Source organism: Haplochromis burtoni, unplaced genomic scaffold, assembly GCF_018398535.1.
Source record: "Haplochromis burtoni strain Fernald_Lab_line unplaced genomic scaffold, NCSU_Asbu1 Contig_287, whole genome shotgun sequence".
NCBI classification, from domain to species: Eukaryota; Metazoa; Chordata; class Actinopteri; order Cichliformes; family Cichlidae; genus Haplochromis; species Haplochromis burtoni.
In genome coordinates this window covers 190,144-204,280 of record NW_024582648.1, presented here as the reverse complement: position 1 = coordinate 204,280, position 14,137 = coordinate 190,144, and the positions used below count along the sequence as shown (strand labels likewise).

At 40.6% G+C, this 14,137-nt stretch overlaps 1 protein-coding gene across 2 annotated transcripts; it reads right to left on the bottom strand.

The window, feature by feature from the left end:
• Window positions 1-4,881: 4,881 nt before the first annotated feature.
• dhx35 (DEAH-box helicase 35) lies at window positions 4,882-13,658 on the bottom strand. 2 transcript variants are annotated; one of them, XR_006055320.1, is made up of 22 exons: window positions 13,502-13,658; window positions 12,977-13,104; window positions 12,773-12,865; window positions 12,365-12,442; window positions 12,114-12,218; window positions 11,660-11,721; window positions 11,350-11,419; window positions 11,161-11,220; window positions 10,519-10,631; window positions 10,314-10,410; window positions 10,028-10,186; window positions 9,578-9,788; window positions 9,313-9,437; window positions 9,012-9,066; window positions 8,658-8,848; window positions 8,468-8,545; window positions 8,229-8,358; window positions 8,012-8,093; window positions 7,800-7,871; window positions 7,552-7,663; window positions 5,160-6,517; window positions 4,882-5,005 (listed from the first exon to the last, which is right to left on the bottom strand). XR_006055320.1 is itself a non-coding variant. In XM_005940256.3 (21 exons), exons 1-21 carry the CDS (start codon window positions 13,539-13,541, stop codon window positions 6,479-6,481), a joined length of 2,100 nt encoding a protein of 699 aa, XP_005940318.1. In that variant the 5' UTR covers window positions 13,542-13,658; the 3' UTR covers window positions 4,882-6,478. The 2 variants fall into 2 exon arrangements, 1 of the variants encoding a protein (XP_005940318.1); XM_005940256.3 differs by having other exon boundaries at window positions 4,882-6,517.
• Between the last annotated feature and the right edge of the window lie 479 nt (window positions 13,659-14,137).

Sequence of the window (14,137 nt, the reverse complement as noted above, 5' to 3'; positions counted from 1 at the left end):
CTGTCCCAGTACTTTTGTTGATGCAGAGTATAGTGTTAAATCTGCATCCTCTGATTTGAGAAGTGCAGTGCCATAATTAACTACTATCCACTGTGTTTTATCTCACAGTGGACAGTCATGTGCAAATACCACATAAATCAGACCAGATGATGCTGTAAAACTTTCTGATGAGTTGTTGTTGTGTCGCTTTGTACTTTCCAGGCAATTTCCAAGGAGATGCTTCTTATCGTTTGTTGAACTATCACGATGCCTCATATTCAACTTCATGAGCCAAAAAAAAACAGGTGTGCTTGAAAACATCCAGAGAATGCGTGTGCTCGGGAAATACTGCTTTGGGTGTGTCATGAAGTTTGTGCCTTTAAATTAGGGCTCTACTTGCTTTGGAATTGAATATGCATAACATAAACTTAACAATTTAATTTGAAACTTGGCTGTTACCATTACAAGCTAAAGAAATGTTCAAAGTCAAATGTTGCACTGTAAAAAAAGTGGTGCCATTTCACATCCATGCATGAAGTTTGAATAAGTAAACTTACAGCATCTGTTAAGGTGTCTGCTAACATCACCTGGCATCTTTCATTAGTTCCCCCCACCTTTTCACAGAAGGTTAAGTGATAAACTGGCATTTATAGCATGGCCTGCCAAGTAACACGGGTTAGAGAGCACACTGAGAAACTGACCGTGAAGTAATAACAAGCGAGCGTAGGCAAGAGATTTTCTATTAACACAAGGGGAGATGAGTTAAAAGGGTTGCTGGCTATGTGAAGACCAGTTTCTTCAACAAAACTGCCCCGCTTTAACAGCCTCCCCCCACCCCTACAGTACCACTGTGCAAACTTATCAGACTACAGCCATGAAGGAGCTTGAGCACCAGCTAGTGGTAAAGCCGTTTCACTGCCAAGACAGTCCTCACCAAACACATTAATCATGACCAGGGGAGTGTAAAATTCAATCGGCTCCTTCCATCCATTTCATGTGAAGCAGACTGAAGGCCGGCCTTGTAGTGCCTGAGAAAGGAAGGATGAAAAAAGGAGGAAAAAAGAAAAAGGAGCTCCCTGCACTTCATCAGAACCCCTACTTCATAACAAATGGAGTGTCTCTCTGGCGGAGGAGTGCCATCAGAAACACGCGTTCTCTCTATCCATTTAATTCCGGCAGTGGAGGAAGGGTCAGGGAGGGAGCAGTGGGTGCGTGTTCTGCTCTCCGCTCGCCGCTTCGCCAGTCACACAGTAAACTACCTTTTAGGAATTGTTTCTCAATAAGAAATGATCAGTCCATTTATCTGCACCAGGCGGGCCTGTCTCCTCACCCAGACCTCCAATATTTTTCGTTTGACCTGATCAGGGCTATAAACTAGACCGAGACACTTTCAATTTGTCACCCGAGGAGGCCTCTGCAAGTCCCACGCTACTGATTGCATCCTCCCTCCCAAATGTAAAAATTCCTCCTGTGCTTGAAGGCTTCTTTTTTTCGCCCATGCATACAGCTGCTTGGAAATAAAGCCTCTGATGCTATAAAAAATATTCAGAGAGATAATCGCATACATATATCCCAGAACATGTTATTTCTTCTAATGAATATGGTCAGATAAAATAGGTGCTAGTAGTTTAATAGATTATTCTTCAAGATTTTGCACGTGATTGCAAAAATTCCTATCTCTCTGCACAAGTACACTAATTACCATCTTATGTTGCACTCTTTTTAAATGCACCAACTATAGAAGCGTTCCCTTTTTTAAACAGCCTTATTATCAAGGTAATGACAGCAATGAGCATCAACCTCTAAGCGGATTAAACTTTTTAACTGTGTAAGTATCATGAAATTGTTAATGTTTAAGAACATTTACTGAGAAAAATCTTAACAGACTCAAATAACAAACAAGAATGTATTTCCCAATTTTTGGTCAAGCCACACAGTAAATAGGTAAAATAGTAACATCATCACATTTCTAATCATAAACCTAATCTTAGTACACCGCGAACCCCTCTGACAAACAAAATCTTGCAAAAGCTGTAAAAAAGCACTCATTACCAATTAAGTGGGGAAATATTAACCACAATGTTTTCTTTCAAAACACGTTTAAACTTTGAACAGGGGGTAATTACAAGTCACACATGGCTTGCTTTCCCATCAAGCGCTTTAAAACAGTTAAACATTCTTTGAATTGGATGGAACATGTCAATGATTTTTTGACAGTGCTGAAATATGGCGAGGAACGCTCAACCACATACACACAACCTGTTCAAAACTGCTGCCTCGTCCGAGTCACATGCATGCTATTAATCACTGATACCTCCGGCTGTCAGCTAACATGTATGTGGTTATACAACACTAATGGGCAACTGAGTGGAACTGAAAAACACGTGTAGTAATGTAGCCTTTCATCTCTTACTTGTTTTTGTCCTCCACGAAGATGTCAGGTTGAGAAATTCATCATTCCCGTCAGCTGACAGTGAGACAGAAACACCATAGCTTAATGCGCCGTACCACCGAAGATCCTTAAAACAAAGGGCACACCAAATGCATAAGATGCACCAGCAGTGCCTTTGTGACAATGCGACTGAGCAAACTATGTTATAGGTGCATTGCATTGCAGTGCATTTAGTGTTTTAAAAGACACTCAAATGACCACATAACCTGGCATCACTAGATAACAACAGAAATGGCTATGAAAGAGCACAGGTGGGTTAACAGAGGCCAGAAAAACAAATAAAAGCAATCTGAATTTTAAAAAATGAATAACAGGAGGTAATGGAAATTATACAGTTGCCTTTATATGCAGTAATTTATGGAAATATTTGGTCGAATGGTCAACTAAGGGCTGAAATTCTGGCCTTTCTTCCAGCTTCTAACAATGATTAATAAATCATATTGATCATATTAAATCCCTCTTATACTAGGGAATTTAACCTTACAATGTAAAGTGGCTTGAAATGACTGTTGTTGTGCACTGGCGTTATATAACTAAGGTAAAATTGATCCATTTATAGACTGAGAAAGTATTCGCTTTAAAAAGACATGTGCAGTGTAAATGCTGGCCATCTCTGTGGAGACTGAGACATTATATGCATTATTTGAAATTCTCATTTAAAATATTGTCTTATTGTGATTATCTACACCATGGAAAGATATGTGTCTGCACCAACCCCTCCTCTTTATTTAGGCTGGCTACTTGCTGCTACAGCAAGTATGTAAGCTTTCTTCCTTGCTTTCATTTCTACTGTAAACTCCAACTCTTTCTCAGCATGCTTCATTTTGTTACCAAACCACAACCACCTGCATTAACTAATAATAAATGTGCAGCACAGGTTAGCCTCAAGACTTTAAGCAAAAAATCAGGCTTTCAACCCCAACCGAACTCACAGAAAGGTAAAAAAAGAAAAGAAACTTTTACTCCTCAGGCCTGTAATTTTGGGACTCTTGTTATTGTTTGTTTAATTAGGACCCCTTCATAAAGTTTACCCTGGCACAAGCTACCGCCTGAAAGTTAACATTATCGTCTCATCTTAAATCCGTCAGTTAACATCAGCAGCATCAGACTAAAAGCATCACTTTATGTAAGCATTGCCATAAATCTAGCCAGCTACATTACTAGCTAACAGCTTAAAGGCAAAATAGTTCAACGAGCAATAAAGCGTCCATGCTGTACACAACATCCTTACTTTATACCTTGTCTGTGTTGGGGCACAGTCTGGGGAAGCACTCAGTAGATATTCAGTAGATAATTGATGCAGTGAGTTTGGTAGAAATGCACGTAAAGATGGCGCCTGCTGCTCAGCCTGCATGTCAGGTGTGTGCCGTACACTGAAGCACCTGTAAAACGCTCACCTGCCATTCAGCTAGCCTTTGTTTGCGAGACCTGGCTACCTTAAACCCATATCCCTCTTGTTCCAAGTAGCTTTCAAAAGACATACAATTATTGGTGTTAGAAGTTTGTTCTTCAAATAATTCACATTATTTGAACCCCTGGACCTTTCCACCCTCACTAGGAACTCCAAAGAGTTTTGTTATTTTTGTTTGATTGGTTTGTTGTTTGTGTGTATTGTAAAATTTTGTATGCAACACATATATCAAAAAATAAGGTTGCAACATGCTGTTTGGATTGTTTTGTAGTATCTAGTAACATGTGGCCCAAAGAGCATTTGCTGCACACTCCTAGAAGTTGGAGGAAAGCTTAAAGAAAAAAAGAGCCTTTAAAAAAAAATAATAATAAAGCAAACAGAAAAGTCTCAGTTAAACAAAACTTACATCTGTGCCAAATGCGCTTAAATATACTCATGCAGTGTCTACATTTCCGACTGTGTACACAGATTACTGCAGCTAGGGCCCAGGCGCTCATCAGACCGCATCTCCAAATGATCCACAAAGCAAGTTGTCACAGTAAAAGCAGCCGCTTACAGCACACGCACGTACCACAAGCGGAACAAATACACTTACAGACACTGATAAATGCCTCTGCACTTACTGATGAGCTTCTGAATAATTGTGCCTCGGCGGCACTGTTTGCGGTGCAATGGTGACACCCCCCGGCGGACACATGTACTGCAAGAACACCAGTTAACCTTTTAAAGCCTGAAACATTAAATAATTTATAAAATTCAAATTTTCTGAAAATAGTATTTATTGAAACTTCTGTTGAAATTTAAAAGTCTATATAAAGACATTAATTTACATATATGCTACATCAGGCTATTTTGGGGGTAATTTATTCCTTATAAATTTAATGTGACATTTATTTTGGTTTTTCGGGAAGGGACAAAAAAAAATTAAAAACCCAATATGCTGATGATGTAAAAATCTAAAAAAAAATTATATATCAAATATAATGCACTTGGCTTTAAAGAGTTAAGTGAGCACAGCAAATGACACTCAGCACTTAAGTGTATGACAGTAAGGCTTTATTTGATGATGGGAGGAAGAGATGGCAGGTGGCAGGTTGTATCTCAGAGGTAAGCTGTTACACGGGTCTACAGATTACTGCTTTGGCTGCATACATACTCAGTGTCTGCACAAAATGAGAGAGAACAAGTCACCTCAAATATTTTCATCTGCAACAAGTCTACGAGGTGATCTTAAATGTACAAGTCTACATCAGAGCACAACTTAGCATGCAGAGATACTTTTAATCGTAGTCATCTAATTTGAATTTGTTTGCCTACCTACTGTTTGGTGTTTTGTTTGCATCTACAGTTATAACCTAAAAAAAGAAGAAGAAAAAACAGGCATGCAGATGTAAAATTTGGTGGCAGGAGTAACTGTACTGGTTTGATGCCAGCAGAGTATAATATCAAAACCTTTATTATACAGCTCACTGAAGCTTTCAGGGCCAAACACCTCTGAAGGAAAACAAAAAGACAAACTCATGAATCCATACATGTGGAATGTAAAAACCCTTTTACTAAACAGCTGCTTAGACAATACTCATGGACACAAAAACAAACAAACGAACTTGTTAAAACTATGAAACCATAAGAAGAAGTCAGATGTTTGCTACAGTGTCTTTTGAGGCTTTGGATGCACTTTACGTCATCACAGGAACAAATGGCACTTCATTTGTTTTAGTTTCACAGCTTTTTGTTTACATTGTTTGGGTGTAATTTTCCCCCCCTTACATCTACAATTACATTTCAAAATGAAATGCAAAACACTGTCAAAATAAACTGGCACAAAGTGGTGACAAGGCCACTATGTCTGAGCTATACTGTAGTCGAGCGGTAAGAGTGTAAAACGAGGATCCAAAAGTAATGCTATCCCTTCACAGTATCATTATTGGAGGATCTCAGGTTGACTGAACAAAATCATGAGTTTTGGTGTGCTGTAGATGTGTTGGAAATATATACCACTACATTCTGTATGAAGGAAAAGAAATTTATAAGACATCAAAATTAAATCTGAGGTTAAGTAAACTAATTTAAACATAAAAGGCACCCAGTTTGTGGGGAAAGCAAAATAACTACAAACAAAAACCATGCTCTTAAAGGGCACGTCCTCACAGACCAGGGTCTTCTATCATCCATCGGCAACAGGAAACAAAATATAGCACTTTTTTAAAAAAATGCAGCCTGGGACCAGGTGTGGACAGGCCTGTGGCACCGAAGCCCTTCCCTGGACCTGAGCCTGCTATGAGATATATATATATATGAATGAACTACATGACCGTCCCAGAATGGACACTGGGTCAGGCACAGCCTAGACTCATTTCACATTCATTAGCATTTACTCTCATAGACTGAATATACACTACAGCACAGCCAAAACCGAGACACACTCAAATGGAGCAAGTTTAAATGTTTACATCAACATTTAAATTATACCGCTGAATCCCAGTGTAGCATGGCCACATAGTGTAGATGGGGTTGTGCAGGTGGACAATAAATATACATATATATATATTACATCTTTATATACAGTGAAATGGAGAAGGGGCACAGTGGTAAATTATTCTTCCTCTTTTATCGTGGTGAAGTGATGAGGAGATTTAGAGGACCCTGGATCTCTTGCTGGCCAGCGAGCCATGCTAAAAGACACAAAAATAATAATAATAATAATAATAATAATAATAATAATAATAAAACAAAATCAAAAAATACAGAAGCTGTGAGCTTGTTCACAGACTGTCTCCATACAACCCCAAATTCCAAATAAGTTGTTAAACTATGTAAAATGTAAATAAAAACAAAATGCAGTGATTTTCACATCTTTCTTCAAATCAGATGGAACGTAGAAATAAAAATAAAACGTTTTTTTCTTAAGAAAAAAAAAAAGGGTTGTTTTGAATGTCATAGCACCAACATGTCTGAGAAAAGTTAGAAAGAGCCCACATTTACCACTGCGTGGCATCCCCTCTGCTTTTAACAGTAGTATGTAACCATCTATGAGCTGAGGAGACCAGCTGATGGACTTTGGATGGATTGTTGAGTAATATGATTGTCATAGGGGAGTCATATGATTGTTGGGTTGTAGGATCTATCTTACAATATAAACTGCCTGTTGTTGTGATTTGGTGCTGTATAAATAAAATTGAACAGAACTGAATTGAATAGAAGTCACTTAGATGAGAGACTAAATGTTTCTCCCACTGAAAATGCTACGTCAAGATTAACAGTTGTGTTCTACAGAATCGTTTGTTCTATGGATGATGATGAATCAAATTATTTGCAATTTTATGTTGAAGACCATTATTCTGAAACTCTACAATCTGTAGGCGCAGTCCCAGTTCACTTAATTAGTTGCAAAATATTCCACCAGCCATTTCTTTTCAACACCCCCTTACTTTTCCAGCTTTTTGTTACGCCATCCCAGTTTTTTGAGACACGTTACTGCCAACAAATTCAAAATGAGCCACTGTTTAAACATTTGATACTTCCTATGTTCTCTTGTGAATAAAATATGGGTTTGCGAGATTTGCGCATCATTTTTATTTATATTTTTACACAGCATCGCAACTCTTTTGGAACTGAGATTAAAAACAAAACACAACAATTATTGCACAATATATATTTGAGATTAATAACAAATAATAAGCTGGTCAGCTTTAATTGTTTGACATACCTTGGCTTGCTTGTAAAAGTGAGGGGCCAACTCAACCAGCCAAGACGACTCAACAGCAGTCACGTCACGCATGTAGTATTTTGATGTCTGCACCACTTCATTGAAGACAACCCTGAAAGAATGCAACACAGACATGTTTCTCTCAAACATGTCCAAATAAAAGATGCTTTTAGAAACAGTTAGGCATTTCTGTTCTCTGCAAAGCCTTAAGATCATTACTGACAGCAGCTCAAAGAATGAACACTGACCACTTTGGAGGTTTCTCTCCGTACAGCACAGAGTTTGGGTGGATGTGAAGCTCACGATCGTCTCGTAAAGTCCTGGCAAAGGAAAAAGAATGACGGAGTGCACCAAGTGGTGTTTGTAAAAAAAATTTAAAAAAAAAAAACATGAAAACTGTTAAAACCCCTCTAGTGGGAAAACTGAGACATCTAATAAAGTGACAGACGTTTGTCCTTACCGGTAGGAACCAGAATGGTGAATGCGAGCTGCATTAGCAAAAAATCCAGAGACAATGCACTTCAAGATCACATCTGGATCACCTGTGCGAGACACACATCAAGAAGATTATGGTGAAACAGCTTAAAAACAGGAGACTTCGTGCCTAACAAGTCAGAATGTGTCTTGGACTGAATGTGTGTACTCGGCTGGTACAAGCCCAGAAAGAAAACGCATACCTTCACTGGATGTTCGCGGCACTTTAAACTTGTTCATGAGGCGCCGGAGCTGCTCTCGTACAGTCGCAGCTCGCAGCAGACCCTTGTAGTTGAGAAAATGCTCCTGACACCACTGGGAGCTCTTCTGGTGCTGCCGGAAAGAAGTAAAAACACAAGGTCAGAGTTGACTTTACTCCAGGCTTTGGCAAAGTTCGTGGTCACAGTCTGAGGAATGTGCATACGTGCGCTCACAACTATACCTTAATGAATGCTTCATACACATTCAGCATGGTGAGGTGGTCTCCTTCTGCAACTGCAAACTTCCTGTGCTCGCGGGCCTGCAGGCAGAGATAACAAAAAATAAATAAATAAATAGGATAATTATTTTGCTGACTTAGCATTTCTGCTAAAAATACAACATGCTCCGTCTGAGGGCTGGTTTCCACTTACAGCAGCTTTCTTCTGATTGGGTGGCACGACAAATATATTCTGAATCTGCATCATTGCTGCTATGGTAACAATCTCTTTGGAGCACCCAAAGTTTCCCGACTCTAGGAGCATCTTAGCAAACATGGGGCTGAGGGGAAACTCTGCCATCCGCACACCCATGGGATCAGTCAAACGGCCGTAATGATCCAAACCTGCCAAGAGACACAAAATTAGCGACGAGTCTGCATTTTGCACGAGGACATTTTACCTCGAAGAAGCTTGTGAGTGCAGGATTTTGAAAGCTAGTCCTATAGTTGAAGGACAAACTTTGCTTTTCCACTATTTCACATAATTTTTAAGGACCTTGTTTCTTACCTCCCAGAGCGTAGAGAAGCTCCAGTGCCTGAACCATAGTCTGAGCTGGAGGAGGCTAATAAATCATAATAAAAATAAAGGCAATTTTAAGCACAATATTTACTCTAAAAGACACAATGGAGTGGTAATTAGCACTCTTAGGAGGCCATGACATCTTTAAAAACACAAACTGCATTCATTTTATAGTTGCTATGCACATTTTTGGCACATTTCTCTTTCTAATAAAAATATAAACTACGATTCCTTTCACAGTGGGTGAACGCATCACAGCTACTCTGTGGATTCAAAGCGAGCCACTCACAGAGAGAAAGCTGAACCGCAGCACGTTGTCAATGCCCAACGCTTTGAGCTGCAGGATGACAGGGGCCAAATTGGAGCGCTGCATCTCTGGCACAGTGGAAGCCGGCAGTTTCTCAAAGTCCTCCTCTGACAAAGGAACAGCAGCGATAAAGTGGACAGGGAGACATGCAGACAAGAAAAGACAGGGAAAGGGAGTTATAATGAACAAAAATGTAAATAAAAATATGTTCATTGCGTGTATCATATGGCTGGAGGTTCACACATACCCGTGTACAGTCGAAAGCATTTCCCAGGTCGGTTGCGTCCAGCTCTCCCCGCCCTCTGACTGGCTGAAGCCTTGGAGATGGGCGTGACCACCAGCGATTCAATGGCAGTGCGAGGATTATAGGCTCGCAGCTTCACAAACGCACAGTCAATGACAAATACAATTCCATTTATAGTGATGGAGGTCTCAGCTATATTAGTGGCCACCACAACCTGGAAGAAAAATGAAATGATATTGTGTTAATAAAGGTTTATTTGCTTGTGCTGGCTCATACGTCACCAGTCTGTACCATTTCTATCATTACAAGAAATTCATCATAACAGTAAAAGATTGTTAATATATGCCAAAAATGGCAGTTATTTCATCCATTAACTAAAAATGTTGATATGATTATCCAGCCTGACTTGCATCTTGGATTGTCCATATAAACACACAAAAACAAGATTTTTACCTTGCGAACAGAAGAGGGCACCCGCTCAAAGACCTTCATCTGATCGGCGTAAGGAAGACCAGAATACATGGGCAAAATTCTCAGGTGCTTCTTCATGCCGTACCGTGACAGAGTCCTGGCCTGATCCTGCAGCAGGGACACCACCTTCTCCACCTCCTCCTAAGGTGAAAAAGAAAACAAACAATCGAAACCATTAAGAAACCTGGTATATGGGATGATTTGGTTTTTACTGTTTTCACACTGATGTCGAATAAAAGCTAGGTCAGTCAATGATATGGCTGCTAACCTGCCCAGTGAGAAAAGCCAGGACATCTCCATCATCCTCAGTCTCGTGAATCTTGAGCACAGTCTCCACCGTAGCTTTCACATAATCTGGGACAGGACTGAAAGCAAACCAAACATACCTCAGGAAAAAAACAACAACAACAACAAAAAGGAATATGCAAAAATAACAGACTATTTGCTCAGTTTGGATTCTGTGTGTTGCCTACCTGACGGTGTAGAAGATATCCACCGGGTAAGAGCGTCCCTCTACTGTCAGAATTCCACAGGTGTCTTTGCTCGGATCGCCGGACTCATTCAGGTTGAAGAAGTCATGGAATTTCTTCACATAATATTCGTATTTCAATTAATAAAATGGACATTAATAAAGCATTTTAACCACTAGTTGATTTGTCTCACGTTTGAATGGAGGCATTATAATTGCATTAACATTAAAGAAGCCAACTACACTGCTTCCACAGCTGGCAGGCTTGGCAAAGATTTAACACATTAAACATTTAAAACTGAATTTAATGTGTAATTCACTTTAACCAAACCAAAGAAACAGTTGGTGCCCTCACTCTGACATTTGAGAAAGTTCACAACTTCCAGCGCCGTTTAGCTGAAAAACATGGCACGTGTAGATAAAAGCCTTTTTAAACTGAACGTACAGAACACATCTGATATGACATTTCAGCTGACTCGGGTAATGCTTAGCACAATCGTGGCCTGATTGTGTCTTTCTATCATCAGGGTATCGCAGATGTCAGTACAACGTGATCTGACCTGACATCAGCTTTCCCTCTGTCGGTCTTTTGTTTATCTTTTCTGTCTAATCAAGCAAAATCTGCTCATCTTAATGATTCAGTCACCTTGGCATCAAGAGTGGCAGAGGCCACAATCAGCCTCAGGTCTCGTCGCTTCTTCTGAATCTGCCGAAAAATCGGAGAGAAACGGATGAAAGTCAGAGGAATGAGCCACAACTTTCTCTCCTACTTAAACATCTGTAAATTAATGAGTGACATTAACGTAAAATTTAAATTCGTTTCAGCGGGCATTACCTTCTTTAGCAGACCAATCGCTATGTCTGTATAGAGGGTCCTCTCATGCGCCTCGTCTAGCATCAACACACTTTGGGTGAGGGTACAATGAAGAACATTAGTTGCAAAAAAGTAAACATTAATTAATACTTTATAACAAAAACAACTTTACATGTAAGAGTTAGGATTTTTAGCAGATATCTCAGTGTGAAGATCACAGGCCAGCATCATGACAACTCTGTGTCCTGGTTTTGTACATGCGGCCTCCCTAGTAACATATTTGCCATGCAGAGAAAAGGGACTGCTTAATGGCTCTATTGCAATCATGTACCTGTACTTTTTCAGAAGTGGATCAGACATCATCTCTCGCACCAGCATGCCATCTGTTAGAAACTGAAGCACACAGGTGCAGTTAAGCACTGGAGGACATTTACAGAGAGATTCAATGAAATTTCTGCCCATGGGTTACAAAGATCCAGTGATCACAGCCACACTTTCCTGAAAACAAGGTTTCTTATCTTTAGATTATGAGATATTTTCCCCCAAATAATGACATATTAGCGTTAGGACTGCCCCCCAAATATCAGTATTGCTGAGGCTGATCCCCAATTAGCCTCTTAAAATATTGAGAAACATTCACATCCGATGATAAGTCCAAGTTGTTTTTCTCAAATACGACCTCTAAAACATTTTTTCCCCCCACACAAACAGAACTGGGCTTTCCTACAACCACACATGTAAAACGCTTATCGCTGAGGCCACAAACACAACTGACAAGCAAATACCTTGATCCTCGTAGCGTGGGGATCAGAACAGTCATCGAATCTAATAGTGTAGCCCACCTCATGGCCCAGCAGGGCCCCTCTCTCCTCTGCCACACGGTTAGCTACCTATCAGCAGGAAACAAAGAGGGGCGAAAATACAGAGTTTAAGGAATTTGTGTGACCTTCGGTGTGAGCTGAACTGCTGTGAAGGGAATGACATTGGCAAACAGCGAAGGAGCCGCGCAATAAGAGGAGATCAGTGGGGTTCTTACAGAGATAGCAGCCACACGTCGAGGCTGTGTCACTCCAATCACCTTCCCCTCCGCTGCCCAGCCAGCCTCCAGCAGGTACTGATGAAAATCACATGAAAAAAGAGAAGGTAGATCCAAAAAAGGAGGGAAGTACAAAGCATGAAAAGTGGACTGTGCATAAATTACATTCTAGCTGATGTGGTCCAATCACTTGCTTTCAAAAGAGGCTGGTAAGCACCAAAAAACAAGGTCATGTTAAACCGCTGTGGGAGTTAATCCACATGAAAAGGTGTGAGTCACTGCAGCATGACTTTGAAGGTACCCCCCCCCTCCTTTTTTTTTCCTGACTGCTATCATAAATGCAAGAAAACTGTTCTTTGTCATTCATCTTTTATGCCATAAATGTTGCATGGAGTAAATCACACTAACCTGAGGTATCTGTGTCGTCTTCCCACATCCAGTCTCACCAACTATGATTACAGTCTGGAAGCTCTCAACCAAGTACAAGATGTTGTTTCTGTGCTGGAGGGGCAGCAGTAACGAGAAGCACTTAATGAACAATTAAACAACAAGCACAGGGGATCACAAAATAACCCTGTAACATTAGAGCAGGTGCAAAAGCAGTTTAAAAACCTTAAAAACGGGGAGTTTCTGTCGCTGCTTCTCTATGGAGAGTGCGGTGTGGGGGTTGAAGATGATGGGGGAGCCGGTGGTCTCTGAGTTCAGCTCCCGCTCCTCTGAGATCCCCGGTGCCTCAGAGCCTGAAGCAGAGCAGATGGTGAAGGAGGAGAAGATAAGATATTTTATTTAAACGCAGGCAGGCTGAGGAAAAAGGGACTTAGGAGGATTTGATTTGGTGCAATGAACAGGTCGTGGCAGAGCGATAAAAGAAAGGTTTCGGCGCACACAAACTCCATCATGTGTGTTATTGTACCCTGCTCCACAGTGCGTGTGTCTGTTTTCCTCTGGCAGGTTATAGTTTGATTCCGCGCAGTTAAACCGAGCTGATCTGCGCCGGCTGCAGAAATCACGCAGCTGCCGTGAACGCCGCTGCAGCCGCACCGAGACTCGCTGGTCGACGTTAGCAGCTCACGCTAACAAATACAAACCCGAACAAACCACCAACCAGCTAATCTATCCTCTTTTATTCCTACTTACCCGGCTTCCAAAATTTCATCGTGGAGAGGGGAGCCGCCATCTTGGCTTCTACGTCACATATTCCCCCCTTTGCATAGCCGGGGGATGACGTCACAAGCTCTGTTTCCTTCGTTTTTATGAACGATGTCAGCTCGTTCAAAAACAGGTGCAAGGGGAAGTTTACGCTGACTTTTCAAGCTGTTAATTACATACGTCATAAATACTACATTTCAATATATACGCACACTGGACATTTTATTAGGTACATCTCGGTAGCACCAATTTGGAGCCCTTTTGGCTTCTGACCCGCCTTCATGGCACGGGTTCAACAAGATGAACCCCCTAAACGGGAAGGGTTGTTTAAAAACTTCATGCTTTTTATGCTGATGCCACCATTGTTAACTTGGAAATCTAGTGTCACTTTGTGTCATTGTGAAGTCATATAATATTGTATTGAGATATTAATGTTTTAAAAGCTCAAACAAAGAAAGTGCTCATGTAAAGTTCGGAGATGATCCAATAGAAACTAAAGTTTTTTCCTAGCCATATGATTGGAGCAGAACTGATGATGCAGACAGCATGTTAACACAGAATTCATGCAGCGTGTGATTTTGTGAAACTTTATGGCATCATTGTGACATCGTAGGGCGTTGTGAT

Excerpts from the sequence above, each read along its gene's own strand:
- dhx35 (XM_005940256.3), bottom strand. The coding sequence starts at position 13,541 with ATGGCGGCTCCCCTCTCCACGATGAAATTTTGGAAGCCGG. Across the intron at positions 9,067-9,312 it reads TGCGGTTCAGCTTTCTCTCT|CCTCCTCCAGCTCAGACTAT; the intron begins GTGAGTGGCTCG and ends ATGATTTATTAG. Across the intron at positions 8,359-8,467 it reads TGTATGAAGCATTCATTAAG|CACCAGAAGAGCTCCCAGTG; the intron begins GTATAGTTGTGA and ends TCTTTCCGGCAG.